At 45.6% G+C, this 14065-nt stretch overlaps 2 protein-coding genes; both read left to right on the forward strand.

The window, feature by feature from the left end:
• Positions 1–4276: 4276 nt before the first annotated feature.
• On the forward strand, positions 4277–5524 carry GSTUM_00007434001 (uncharacterized protein). XM_002839418.2 has 2 exons: positions 4277–5212; positions 5267–5524. The coding sequence occupies exons 1-2, from the start codon at positions 4380–4382 to the stop codon at positions 5295–5297; spliced, it is 864 nt and encodes a 287-aa protein (XP_002839464.1). The 5' UTR covers positions 4277–4379; the 3' UTR covers positions 5298–5524.
• Positions 5525–7337: 1813 nt separating this feature from the next.
• GSTUM_00007435001 (uncharacterized protein) lies at positions 7338–10534 on the forward strand (the record flags this gene model as incomplete). Its single annotated transcript, XM_002839419.1, has 4 exons — positions 7338–7751; positions 7798–9270; positions 9319–9438; positions 9488–10534. The coding sequence occupies 4 exons, from the start codon at positions 7338–7340 to the stop codon at positions 10532–10534; spliced, it is 3054 nt and encodes a 1017-aa protein (XP_002839465.1).
• Positions 10535–14065: the final 3531 nt, after the last annotated feature.

The following is a 14065-nucleotide window of genomic DNA, read 5'->3' on the forward strand; positions in this document are numbered from 1 at the left end:
AGCCCCTGTTCAACAGACCTTTGCTTACATCCTAGTACTGTATTTTACTTAGTCAATTTGTTCACTTCAAATACCTGAGTAAATTGTGACATTGGCTTAAATAGACTCCACTTAGCAAGTTAATAGAATTGCGAAAGCCAGTTAATAGGATCATTTACAGTCAAGTAACTTATACTATACCATATTAGGAAAGCACTAATGGTTCTTAAGAGCAGGAGTCTGGATCTGGAGATCAGCAATCAGTGGACCTGACTAATCGAACAAGTATATATAGTAATATTCGGGTATGGCTATAGGGAATCAGGCTGCCTGGAATAAGGAAGACTGTAGCTGCTTGAACACTGAGAAGACATTCTTATCGTAGCGTGGAATTAATCCTAGAAAAGTGGAGAACTCATCTTTCCTGATATTGAGGTAACATACTGCTATAATGGTCACTTCTCTACCTGCAGGTATCTGCAAGTTCTCCTTAATCCTTGGCTACCTCATCTCCTGTATTCATATCTGTGTATGTACCACTTGTAGACTACAACTAACCACGTAAGGAAGATACTACTAATTCTTCTTAGCAATAGGTTTGGCTCTTGCTATGAAGATTAAGTACCTAGTAGAAATAGTAGATAGCACAAGCCATTGTGGTAAGTTTTGTCCTTTTCAGAACTAATACCTTGCTTGTATTTATATAGAGATACTACTCCTGAGCTGATACCTATAAGGTATGGGGCACCCAAGATTAGTTGAAAGTTATTTGAACAGATGAATGTGCCTTCAGTGTTGAGGGAGCTCCTGGCCAGATGTGGGTAACTTGAAGAGTGGATGAAGAGTTTACAGAATTTTACATGGTTCTCAAGTTCAAAAAGCAAAAGGTGATATTGGTTTAAGCCTACTTTGTTGACTGCTGTAAGAGTCCACTGGTAATATGGGATAAGGCTAGCTAGGGTAAGACTATAATAGCCAAGGAATACCAAACTCACATTTTACCCCATCTTGATTAATTCTGAAATAATGAGTCTATTCAGACTTATAATTATATTTATATTGAACATGATATCACCTCTTCTTATCATGCTTGTACTACCATTACTGACCTGCAAGACTGTGAGTTGTATAACTACCTTCTACTTTGGCCTGCTACCTGACCTAACCTTAACCCAATTGAAGCCCTTTAGAGGTTAATAAAACCACACATTAGTAAGCTTCATCCAAGAGCTTAGAACAACAAGGACATGATCTCAGAAATCTACAATCAGTAGAATCAAATTACAGACTATGAACTTGGACAAATTCTAGACACTATGATTGATCATATTGATAATATTCTCAGTTCCAATGACGGCCATACTAAGTACTAGTTTACTCTCACACACTCTCACATACTCCTACACACTCCTTCCTATCCTCTCTTGCTTACTCTCACTTACTCTCTCATATTTCTGGTTCTTTTCACTCTCTCTCACTCTCTTATTTTCTTGTACTCTTTCATTCTCTGTCACTCTCTTTTGGTCTCTCCTAGTCACTCTCTCTTTCTCCTGCTCTTTCCCACTCTCCTCTACTCTCTCTTACCCTCTTGCTCTCTCTTACTCTCTCTGGCACTCTTACACACACTCTCTCTCTACTGCTTATTCCATTGCTCTATTCTGCTTCTTCTTGTTCTCTTTCTCTTACTCTTTAGCTCTTCTACCTTCTGGCTTTCTTGCTCTTTCTTGCTCTGTCTTGCTCTTTCTTGCTCACTCTTAGTCATTTCTTGCCCTTCTCCTTTTCCGTTTTCTTACTCTTACACACACTCTCATTACTCTTGCTTACTTTCACACTCATATTCTTACTTACTCCATCTCTCTTACACACTCTTGTACTTCTTCACTTACTTACTTGTATATACTTTCTCCTTCTGCATCTTGGAAATTGTAGTGTTAAGGCCGAAATTGGTATAGGATATAGCTGTACTTCAAGGTTGCACTGGTTCACTTATACACTAGTCCAAGGATGTGCAAGCCATGCAAATGATTCCAACCTTTTCTTTTTCTTTTTTTCCTCTACTTTTTCACTCAGCCCTCTTCCTTCACCTTACTTCTTCCCTCAATTCTTTTCTTTCATTAATTTATTACTATCTCTTATGGTTTTCATCTCTGCTCAGTACAAACTTTATCTCTCCACTTAGATTATTACTCTCTACTATATAAACCCTCACAGTCAATCATTACCTCCGCATTGAATATTTTTAATACTACTTTTGCTCATCTACTTCTTGTTGCTCCCACACTCTCAATCCAGCTCATCTCTACTCAATATCATATTTTTTCTTTTAGTGGTACTCTCTCTCTCTTTTTCTCCTATCCACATGCTAGCTTTTTTTCTCTCTTTTATTTTCTCCTCCACCCACTCACTCTTCTCCTCTCTCTCTCTTGCTCTCTCTCTTATCTTTTCCAATATACCTACTCTTCCTCTGTCTTTGTCTCTGTCTTCTGCTTCTGCTCTTCTTTCTCTTATAGCACATTTCTCTCACTATTCAATTTTCCATATTTTGCCTATATGCTAATAATCTTTCTATATGTTTTCATTTTCTGGGCTATTTTTCTACTACTTTTTTTTTTTTTTTTCAGTTTAGTATTATTAGGCCCCTTTTAATTTATCTTATATCAAGCTTTATTTCAGATAGGTTAGTGGGTGAAATGGTGCAGGCCACTGGTAGAATAGTATGGGCTATCGGTAGTATCAGGCAAAGACAGAATAATCTTTTTCTTTACTCTCTACTAGTATGAATAAGATGATGTGAAAAGGAAACAGAAGAAACAAAGAAAAATCAGTAATGTCTAGCTATAGTTATGATATGTTTAGTTTTTTAGTTCTCACTTTGGTGAATTCAATAGTTCTGATTTGGACAAAATGATAGTACATACCTGATAAGCGCCATACCACTGCTATTAAATATCAGATCCCTGCTCTGTACGATCAATTCATGGTAGACCCTTGTACCATTCTGCGTATTTGGGTTAGGGTTGTTCTGAGTTCCGGCGGGGGAGGATATATGGTGAGCAGCCAAAAAAATCTCCATTCAACAGTTAGTACCGAAACAGACTTACCAACTCCACACGGAACGAGGGGATAGTGTTCTAGAATACTAGATGTGCTTGATTGAAATACTGAATGTGGTTACAGTCGGAATCCCTAGTGATAGTTCTAACAGTTTCCCGGCTTGGTCACGACGTCGAACGAACATGCTCGGTATAGGTACCGTAATTGACTAAGGTTTCCCTTCAGTGAAACCAAGAGTAAATAGATGAGATCCAGGTGAAAATTCGAAGGTGGGAAATCTCTTTCTCGAGAACTGAAATCGTTTCATCAATCATCTCTTTCTCAAGTCCACGTAGTTCACCCCCCCCCCACTCTCTCGAGATCCTTTTGAGCTATGTATAGTACCAGGTCAAATTGTTTCTTCTGATACCCTTTTACGTCAAAAGTTGCAATCTTCACCATCCTCTCTCACAGCACAATGGCTATGAGGACCCACCAAAATTCAGCAGACCATTATTAAGCCCATGGAAAATATGGAAATTTTTGAAGAATTTCTAAAAAATTATAATGAGCTAGAGAATATGTCACTTCAGTGTGCAGTGCTTGTCAACATGTATGATATCTTTTTGTATGGAGCCCCATATGAAAACTTAGGTCATTTGACATACCAGTCAAAGCAATTGTAAATAATGCACACAGTTCTGATCCCTTGTAGTTCTGCTCTTAGAGATTTAAATGTGTGGTAATTATCAAGCTAATAGAATTATTTAAGGTGTTTTCAGGACAGTACTCAGGTAGTGTGGGGAGTTGCCTGATTGAAAATGTCTGGTTTTGGTGTAAAACTCGGGTTGGAGGAAACATTTTGACCTGGTATGGTACTATTTGTAGGGGTAGGGGGGCAATCCTCTTATCGTACAGTACAAACGGCCATAGGACTGTTGACGGTGAAACGTCGTAGCCATATCATGAAGTCATGTGTTAACAACCCCGGGTCTACAGGTATAGTCATAGCTGATAGTACGTGAGTAAATAGCTATACAAGGGTCAGGAATTTAGTCATGTTATCATACTCGAGTCCAGAGATTCCAGTGACAGGTAGTGGACATTCGTTTGGACAAAATGTACACCGACCGGCACCGACACTGTGACCACCACCGTATCATAAGTTGATTAGTCGTCACCACGGTGCTGGAGTTACCCGGCACTGCTCCCGATACAAGACCGTTGCAGTATGATAGGAAGAATCCAAGTTTGCCGAGCGATCCGGATCTCAATTCCCTCAGATTTTTCCTCTCACGTTCCTCAGCCCGGAAAACCCCTATCAGGTGAATTGGCTACTGCTGCCGTAGAGGCATTCAGTTGATAGTATGCCCCGCTCCCGCTCCCATCCTCGTTCTCGCTCCCAATCGCCTCCTCGACACCGATCCCGTCGCCCGCACAACCCCCGTGACGATCGAAGGCGACGAGGTGACCGTTCTATTGGAGACAGCGACCGGGAAAGACGGTATCGAAGAGATGAAGAGGAAGAAGAATATGAGCGACCCCATCACCGACGGGATGACTACGATGACAGACATTCAGAACGACGGCGACGACGAGACAGCAGAGACAGAGACTACACGGAGAAGCAAAGGGTAGAAGCAAGAGATTCAAAAGGCAGATCAAGAGGCCCATCATCCTCTGTCGTCTCGGATGAACGACTGGCCCGCCGAGCTGCAGCGTCGACCGCCGAGTCTGGAGCTCTCGAACCCCCGAAAGATAAAGAAGAAGCAAACTTCAATACCACCGGCCTCCTCGCCGCTGCATCAAATACTACGAATGGCGTTGTCCTTAAGTATTCTGAACCTAGCGAAGCAAGGAAACCCCCTAGCTCACAGCGCTGGCGACTTTTCGTCTTCAAAGACAAGGACATTGTTGATACTATAAGCCTTAATTCCTCATCTTGCTGGCTTATTGGGAGGGACAGGGCTGTCGTGGACTTATCAGTTGATCATCCTAGCTGTTCGAAACAGCATGCTGTCATACAATTTAGGTTTGTCACAAAGACAGGTGAGTTTGGGGATAAGGAGAGTGGGGTAAGGCCGTATTTGCTAGACTTGGAGAGTGCGAATGGGACAGGAGTTGCTGGGAAGAGGATTCCGGGGAGTCGGTATGTGGAGTTGAAGGATGGAGATTTGATTACTTTTGGGCTGAGTACTAGGTTCGTTGGGTCTTTTATATTTTCTATCTAATGTGGTGCTAACGACGGACTTAGAGAATATGTTTTGATGCTTGAGAAGGACTAGACTGGGAAAAGGGAGGAGTAAATTACAGTGAGTTCGCGTGGTGTTTATTCATTTAGCGCCAGGGAGTTATTTTCAGACCTCAAGGAACATTGTAGATCTCGTATTTTCATTGAGAAATCGTCAAAGATCCGTTCACGGAGCCCCTATCCTCATCATAATGTAAAGGCTTATTGAAGGCCGGAGATTGATCTTAAGCTACTGCGGGAAATCTACCAGTATTGTCCATATATGTTTGTGCAGGTCAACGTTTTGTGAGCATTGAGAATTGATATGACATGCTGGGAATAATAGCTTGTGTTGACCGTTGCTGTGGAAATTCTCTCTCTTGTCAACAACTTTTTGCAGCCCCCACCCAAATACAGTACTGTAGTAACATCGGTCGTTCCTCTGCATTTCTAACCAATCTGGCTATATCTGTCGCTGACTCAAAAAGGAGTACCAGATTCAAAATATTGCGTACTTGGACAAACAATCATTCCTCAAATCTAGCTCACCAGATATCGCTACTCGAGCGAGGAGCATATTTAGTCTGAACACTATCTCTCACCGCGCTAACTTCCTCCGTTGGCCACTTAGTTTAAGGTTTAAACTCCAGCATTGTTCCCCATCATTGGGGTCTTGATTCCTTCCGACAAAACTTCATCACTAGGACCCAAAATGTCTCTCGATGGGTCCGGAGGCTCACGCGGACCACTGACGGAGGCTACACCCGCTAATAATATCGCATCACATTCTCCTAGCTTATCGTCAACAAACTGTGTGGAAATCGCTTCATTGACAAGTCCCGGTCCCGATAGTTCCAGACAGGAGGCCGATGCAGGGGATATGAGTTTACCGGCAGAGCAACGCCGACATCTGTTGGAGCTGGAGAGTTCTTTTAAAATCGATTCGGATCTAGGGACCACTCCCGAAGAGGGATCCAGTTCGGTATCCGGGCGAATCGGAGATATGGGACCTCCTCCACTTCCACCGGCTGGCGTGCCTAGAAGAGGATTACAACGCATGCCTAGCAGCGTATCGAATCATCGCAAACCCAGATCCGGGGCGGCGATCCCCACTACCATCACTGGCAGCAGAGAAGACTTGCGGGGGAAGAAATTTTTGGCCGACGCGGAGGAAGCGATTTCACCTTTCGCGGATTCAAGCGCCTTTTCTCCATTGCAGACCCCTATTCCAACTAGCGAAACTGACGGCGAACCGAATTTATCCAGCAGCCCTACTCTTGCGGCGCGGGCGAGGAACAACAACAGAAGCTCTACCAGTCTAGCTAGTGCGTTTGTGCCCAACTCTTTGGATGAGCCTTCGCCAGAGGAAATCGGGCTTGCTATTGACAGACGACCCTCTACGGTTTCAGTGAGGGGTGAAGGAAATTACGGGTCATTGGGGAGTGAGGGGACGACGTCTGCTGTTAGGCCGACTAGTTCTGTGAGGGGAAGGGGTTTGTCAAGCAATTCCTCATCAAACATAGTTGGCGGATCTACATCAGGAACACATCGACGGAGACCGAAATTTTTACGCTCGCGGCAATCATCGCAGAGATCTAGTGTTTCTTCTATTGGCGATACGGGTATGGAAGCTGGGGACGACGGTGCAAGCGCAATCACTACTGCCGAGGGTGGTGGTGTCCTTTCGCGGTCTGCGAGCTTAGGATCTATTGCTTCAGGAATTACTGGAATAGCTGGTGCAGGAAGCATTCGGAGCACGGAAGGGCTGTTTGGCAACATGTCAACCGCCGCTGAGCGAGCTTTGGCACGACTTGATGAGGAGGAAAAGAATTCAAGGAAGGGTTCGGTTGCCGATGGTAATGAGGGGAGTGGCCCTAGGGATGACGCTATTGCGGAGCCCACTACCCCAAAATTCCAAAAAACGCCTCTCCCACCTACGGATACTGCCATCACTGCGCAAGTCAAATCGGTACACGTGCCCGCAACAGTAGCTAGGGAGTACCGGGCAGGGCATCTTGCACCAATGCAAACACCTGGAAGTCCATCAAAACGCGGCGGGCCAGGTGCCACACCAGCTCCAGGACAGGGTAAAAACATGACATTGAAGGAACAGAGCACTATCATCGATAGATTGCAAAAGGAGAATTTCGACCTCAAGATCAAAGTATTTTATCTCAATGACAAACTAGAAAAGCAGTCCGATGAAGGGGTTAAGGAAATGATGAAGGAAAATGTAGACATGAAAGTTAAGCTTGCTGAGGGGATGCGTGAAAGAAAGTCTCTGAAGCGGCGGATAAAGGAGCTAGAGAAGAAAATCCAAGAAATAGGCGGCGAGAAGGAAGGAAAGGAGGATGACGAAGACAATATCACTGAGCTCTGGGAACTGAAGGAGAGAGTGGAGAGATACGAGGTTGAGATCGAAGAACTTAGTCGTCGGGAGAAGGAAAGGGAAGACCGTATGAGGGAGGAAATTTCCCGAAAGGGAGCCACGGGTGGAGCCGAAGAAGTCGTTAGTTATTCATGTTCCTTGTTTTAACAATGCTAACGCGTAGTAGGGAATGCTGAGAGAATTTCTCGAAACAGAGACCGCCAGAAGGGAGAAGGTAGACATGGAAAATCGCCGCCTAAGGGAGGAAATCTGGAGAATGAAGAATGAGTCCAGCGGCCAACCTCACCTTAGCTCCCATCACAGCATAAGCACTCGTCATTCATCTACACGTCCTGTATCTGAAAGAGGTCGAGATGACAGCCGTGAAAGAGGTCTTATGAATCAACTTCGGGTTGAGAACGATGAACTCCGGAGAGAAGTCGGCGCTCAGACCAGCATGCTCACATCCCGCAATCGCGAAAAAGACCGCTTGTATCAAGAAATTGAGGATCTCAAACTCCATTTGCGCAACGGGGGGGGGTCTGGTTTGGGCATAGTCGCGGAACATGACCAGCATCAGCAACATCAAAATAGAGCTGCGTCTGTCATCAGCGACCGAATCCTTGACCGATCAGTTTCTCGCGCTGGAGGAGCTGCTAGTGTTGCTGGGACTCACGTGAGCATGTTGAGCGAGAGTGAGAGGGAGGATTTCGAGAATGTCAACGGCCAACTTCGTGATCGTATTTCTGAATTGAGACTCAAAAACCAAGAACTCCAGATTCAGATTGAAAACTACTACAGAGAAATCGACCAAAAGACAGAGGACACGGAGAGAGTCGCAGCGGAGTTTGAGGAAGAGTTACAGCTTGCTCATGCGGAAGTCCAGGAAATGCAGGCTGAGCGGAACGATGCATTAAGGATGAGAGAGGAGATTGAAATGGATTTCGATCAACTGAAGGAAGAGGCGGAGGAAGAGATCCAGAAATTAGAGGAGGAACTTGACATCAGGCTGGGCGATATTGAGAAATTAGAGGAGGACGTTAGATGCAAAGAGGAAGACTTCAAGGGCTTGCAACAAGAGATGAGGAATGTCAGTGACATTGTCGTCAGACTAGAAGATGTGCACGAAGAACATGCCGGTGAAGTACGAAGGCTGGAAGGGAAGATCGAAGATCTTCAGCGCACGCTGAGGGAGAACGAACAGGAGATGAATGTTCTCGAGGAATCTCTACGTGATGCAAATGAGAAAATTGAGAGAATGACCGTCCAGAGCGAGAGCGCCAAAGGAGAGATTGCGTTCTTGCGGGAGGAACAGGATGCAGACAAGATCAAGATCGGAGAGCTCGAAACGGTCATCAAAGGTCTCGAGAAGGCGATTGAAGAAGAGAAGGAAAAGGTCACCGATGCCAGGGAGAGGCTTGAAAGTGAAAGGAAAGATCGCGAAAAGATGGGCGATAAAAGACAGCAAGAGTGGGAGAGGAAGGTCAATGAAAAAAGCCAAGAGGTGATGAATGCTAAGGATGAGGTCAGAAGGCTGAGAAGCAAGGTTAGCAACAGAGAGGAAGAGGCTAAGCAATGGAGAGAAAGGCTTGAGGAGCTGGAAAGAGCTCTCAGGGAAGCACTTGGTGATCTTTCCGGAACTAGGACTGGGCTCTTCAAGGTATTTCCCACTTCCGAAGCCACGATGGAGGTTTCTAACAAGATGTAGTCTATTGTGAATCTGCAGAGCGAACTAGAAAGCACGCTCGAGGAGCTAGATTATACTAAAAATGAGCTTGTGGAGAAAGACCGCGTGCTTAAGGACCGGGAAAACTTACTTGAAGGCATGGTAGGTTCGATCCCGTTTCCCGGACCCCTGCTGGGGCTAACCTGTTTAGGCTCTTGAATCTCGGAAGCTCACAGACCTTCTCGATAAAGAGCGTGCTGGTCGTAAATCTGATCGAGCGGCCCTCGAAACTCTTAAAACCACCCATCATCAAACTCGCCACACAATCACCCAGCATCAAACCCAATATACAGAGCTCGAGAAGACCCGCAACAAGGAGTCAAAGTCAATTCACCAACTGGAGCAGCAGTACCGAGAGCAGCTGGCTGAACGTAATAACCTTCTCACGCAGATCTGGCTTCGGCTCAGCGCTCTCTGCGGCCCTGACTGGACTCATAGAAACAGTCTTGTCTCAACAAATACCAACAACGTTAACGGCAAACAGAGCATGGAGGCTGCTGTCGTTGGCGCCCTCCCGGGCTTCCAAAAGAACATGCTTATAGCAGTAAAAACTATAGAAAGCATATTGGCTGGCTTTAAGACGCGATGCAGAGGCGTCGAACGGGATCTGTGGAAAGAATATCAAGTCGTCGAGAATGCTCTCGAGAGCCGTACCCGTCGTTTAGAACGCCTGGAAAACCTCGTTCGAGGCGGTATCGGCGAGCAAAATGGGATGCGCACCGAAGTCGCAAAGCTACGCACCGAAAACCGTCTGCTGCGTGCGGAACTTAATGTAGTGAAAAACGAGGCTTCATCAACAACCACAACCGCAACCGCCACAGCCGTACCATCAAGCCAGCAAACCACGGCCGTAGCCTCAAGTCAGCAGGCCCCACCCGCCCTCCACCGTTCAAAAACCTCTGCGGCAGTGCCCCGACAACCGCCGAAAGAGAAGGAAACCTCAGTTCCCAATTCCACCGCCATTACACGCACTAGTTCCACAGCTAGCGCTTCTCAACCGAGCGACCCCCAGGACGTCAGCGAGAAGCGCTGGATTCTGCGTCTCCGCGAATTGGAGAAGCGTTTGAAGGCAGAACGCGAGGCAAGATTACTCGATCGTTCAGCAGCCAAGAAGAAAGTTGAGGAGGCGAGGGGAACTAGCGCGGAGTACAAAGCAGAATTGGAACGGGAGAGGGCGGTTAGTGGGTCTAAGAAGTAATGATTGACAGATAGATGGTAGATGGTAGATGGATGGAGGTGGGGGCGGGAGTATAAACGAATGAATGGTGTTTGGCGTATGGGTGCTTTTTTTGTATGATAAGCATGAAGGGCATGGTAATGTTAAGCTTCGTATGATATGATAGGCTCAGGTTCGGCGTCATGGGATGTCACTCTTCATCGCTGTCTGAGTTGAGATAATTTAAGATTACTTACACATCATACTCGATCCGCTCGTGACGCCCGGACGCAATGCCCTGAACGAGATTATATCGCGTCATAGTACTCTTCTGCTATACATTTATCGATGCACTTGTGCCTGGTGTCCTCCAGGCGTATGCTACATCTATAATTCGTGACCCCCACCCAAACCCTTTCTCTCTCTGTGATTGCTCCTTTGTAGAGGAAGAGATTTGGTCGTTAGCCATAATCGATCAATGTTTACAATCTCTCTTCGCTTGGAGCTGTATCCGCTCCTATAATGCATTCAATGTTTAATGAAGTAATATCGTAATAAAATTTCCTGAAAGCGAAAAATATTGGTCTCTGCCGGGGCCGTCCAACATTTCGGGAAAGAAAAAATAAAAATAAAAATAAAAATAAATAGGGAAAGGGAACAGCGGTGTAGACAAGCACCATTAGACTATGCCATACTCTTTACCAACAATGAGTGTTGAATATTGTACTAACCGTTTTCAAAAGTATCCGAACGCCTTGGCGCCAAGACAGACAATATAAGTGCCAAGGCGTCCGGATACTTTTGAAAAGGGTTGGTAGAGAATGTTCTCACTAACTGACGCCGATCGAGTGAGATATTGTGATAGACAAGATAGACAATGCGGAACACAAGCGGCTGGAAGATACGTTTGAGAATTTTTATGTTACAGTATTTGGCACAGCAAGGTGCACCCGTGGGCACCAAATAATCTCAGAGCCGATACCCCACCGGGTTTTAGGGCGTCCTGAAAAAGTTCGTCGTGTCTATTCTATCATATCAAGGTATCATAGCAAAGCTCAAAGTCTAGAATAGGGCACGGAGTTCGTGGCGCATACGGAGGACAGGTTCCCAGTATCAGGGAAAAAACTCATGACCCTTAGCAAGTTGGTTCCACCTGAAAAGGAAGTGCGATAAAATACGTAGGAAGTTCTTGAGCACGTCGACTTGGAGCAAGGAGGTTTATTTTAGGTCCATATATTGTAGTGTTACCGGTGGTCCCGCCCTGCAAAGACTGGTCCGGACCATGGAAGACGAGAGCCATGGCGTCTAGTACTCGTATGAAAATAAAAAAATGAAAAAGACCGGCTTGGCAGAGGAAACAGGAGGGGGACTGTGGAAGATTGCTGGACAGATGATATCAAAGCCCAGGGTTAGTCTTGGGTGGGTAGAGTGCATCATAGACAATTTTGTAGTAGGGAGTATTTTATTCAGTACCAGGATTTCACACGATGCCTGGGGAAATGCCTAAGGTATGATACGATAATATGAAGAAAAAACACCCCAAGAAAACACACAACTCGCATAATATCATACTTCAAGAAAGAAGGTCAAGGAAGGTGCTTGCACGAAGGTGTTCTCTCTCAAACATAGCAAAAAATCCGATGGGGACTGTTGTCTCGATGATCGTTGCTACAAATAACGGTGATTGAACCTCGATAGGCTCGACCCTATGGCGGAGAGATAGTGCCCGTCTGTTAGTCAGCGGTCGTTGGGGCTGGCTGGGCAGTCATTTCCCCAGGACTCGCTCTTGGTATGGTATGATAGAACGGCCCCTGACTAGTCCAGGGCCACGTGGAGCAACTTTAGTGGACGTACAACTGGAAGCAATAACCCTAGGTGCTATGATATTTCCCAACATCCGAGATATGATAGGTATGATAATATTATAATACCATACCCATCATTTTTCCAATTTCTTTACCCTTTGTAGGTCCAAAGTTATCGTACATAAGCTCCCCACCTCGGTGCGAAAGTTTCCCTCACAGTAAACTCATCCACCCATCCACCCATCCCAACATATCAAACGGCGGGAACCAGATGAAGAGAAAGTAGGCTTGAGGAATAGCAAGTTAACCAATGCCACAACACTATGAATAACCCATATAGATAACCCCCCATAATCCTTTCTCTTTGGAGACGGCAAGTCAAGGGCATCATCAGGAATCATCAGGCAACACTGCCTATATAAATCTCCACATAAATCTGGTTCTTCCCAAGAAATTCTTTCTCATAAGGCGGAAACTAGAAGGAAACAGTCAAAGAAGAATAGAGAGCGGGAACTCTCGCAAACTAGAACACCCCTGATGACGGCTTCTGCAAATCAGGAAACTACCTCCTTCACCTCCTTCAAGAACAAGAAAGTCATGAGACTATGTAACCGTTACGGAAAATCCGTGGGGTAAGATGGGAGGTAAATCAGCAAGCATGTTGGCTAATGCACTAGTCAATCTTCAACAGTTGTTGAGTTTGGATAGACGATAATCAAGATCTTGTATCGGAGTTTAGTATAATTTGGCTCTTCCTCCCGGCTCTTCGCAAGCACTGGAGGTACCCGAGCTCAAAAATTTTCTCTGAAATTACTCGCACACTAATGTTTCACTTTCTTTCCCACGCTCCTTACCCTCCCCACCTGTGCCCGGCAGCCGGGTGTTATAAAACCCACATCTTCTCTTCTCTTCCCTCCTCCCCACCACAACCATCGCCACAGCAAGTTCTTAGCAAATTCATCCTCACCGCTTATAAAACTTATCCCGGTTAATAACCACCACAGCCCAGTGAAACTGTCTGACCAGATATCTTCTGTCATTAATGTAAGTATCACACGACCGCACTGCTTTCCACCACATAATCTACTTGACCTCGGTTCACTAACCCCTATCTCCCTAATTTTTTTCCGCCAGCAAAATGACTCAAAAAAAGAGAGTTGTCCGAGCCAGCAAGAGAGTTCTCCGAACCAACAAGAGAGTCAACGATAGTGTCTCTATCTTGTTTGAAGCCATGGGTGTTGACTGTAGGCCGTACCCGGTCGTCACACCTGGGTACAAAGACCCGTTTCCGGGCTTGTTTGGAACTTGTAGGAAGCCGTTCAGCGATGCACCGAAGGGGTGCACAAAAGCTGAGATTGATTCAGATTTGGCAGCTATGCGGGCTCAGGTAGGTATTATATTCCTCATCGTCCTCACCAAACTAACAATTTTAAGATTCCAAAGTCTCCTGTAAAGCATACACCAAGGGTGTGCACAAAGCCCGGGATCGATTCAGACCCGGCAGAGACGCGGGATCAGGTAGGTATTATATTCCTCATCGCGCTCAACAAACTAACAACTTTAAGCTTCCAAAGCCTCCTGTAAAGGACACACCGAAGGTGTGTACAAAGCCCGGGATCGATCCAGACCTGGCAGAGACGCGGGATCAGGTAGGTATTATATTCCTCATCACGCTCACCAAACTAACAATTTTAAGCTCCCCAAGCCTCCTGTAAACATTGTCCAACATCCGGGGACCGCAGGGGTCCTTGAGTTTGTCAGGGCCGCC

This window comes from Tuber melanosporum, assembly GCF_000151645.1.
Source record: "Tuber melanosporum whole genome shotgun sequence assembly, scaffold_36, strain Mel28".
In the NCBI taxonomy this organism is placed as follows: Eukaryota; Fungi; Ascomycota; class Pezizomycetes; order Pezizales; family Tuberaceae; genus Tuber; species Tuber melanosporum.

Bases quoted from the DNA above. Each gene is read 5' to 3' on its own strand.
- GSTUM_00007434001 (XM_002839418.2), top strand. From the start codon at position 4,380: ATGCCCCGCTCCCGCTCCCATCCTCGTTCTCGCTCCCAATCGCCTCCT. The intron at 5,213-5,266 runs GTTCGTTGGGTC...CGACGGACTTAG, and splicing joins ACTTTTGGGCTGAGTACTAG to AGAATATGTTTTGATGCTTG.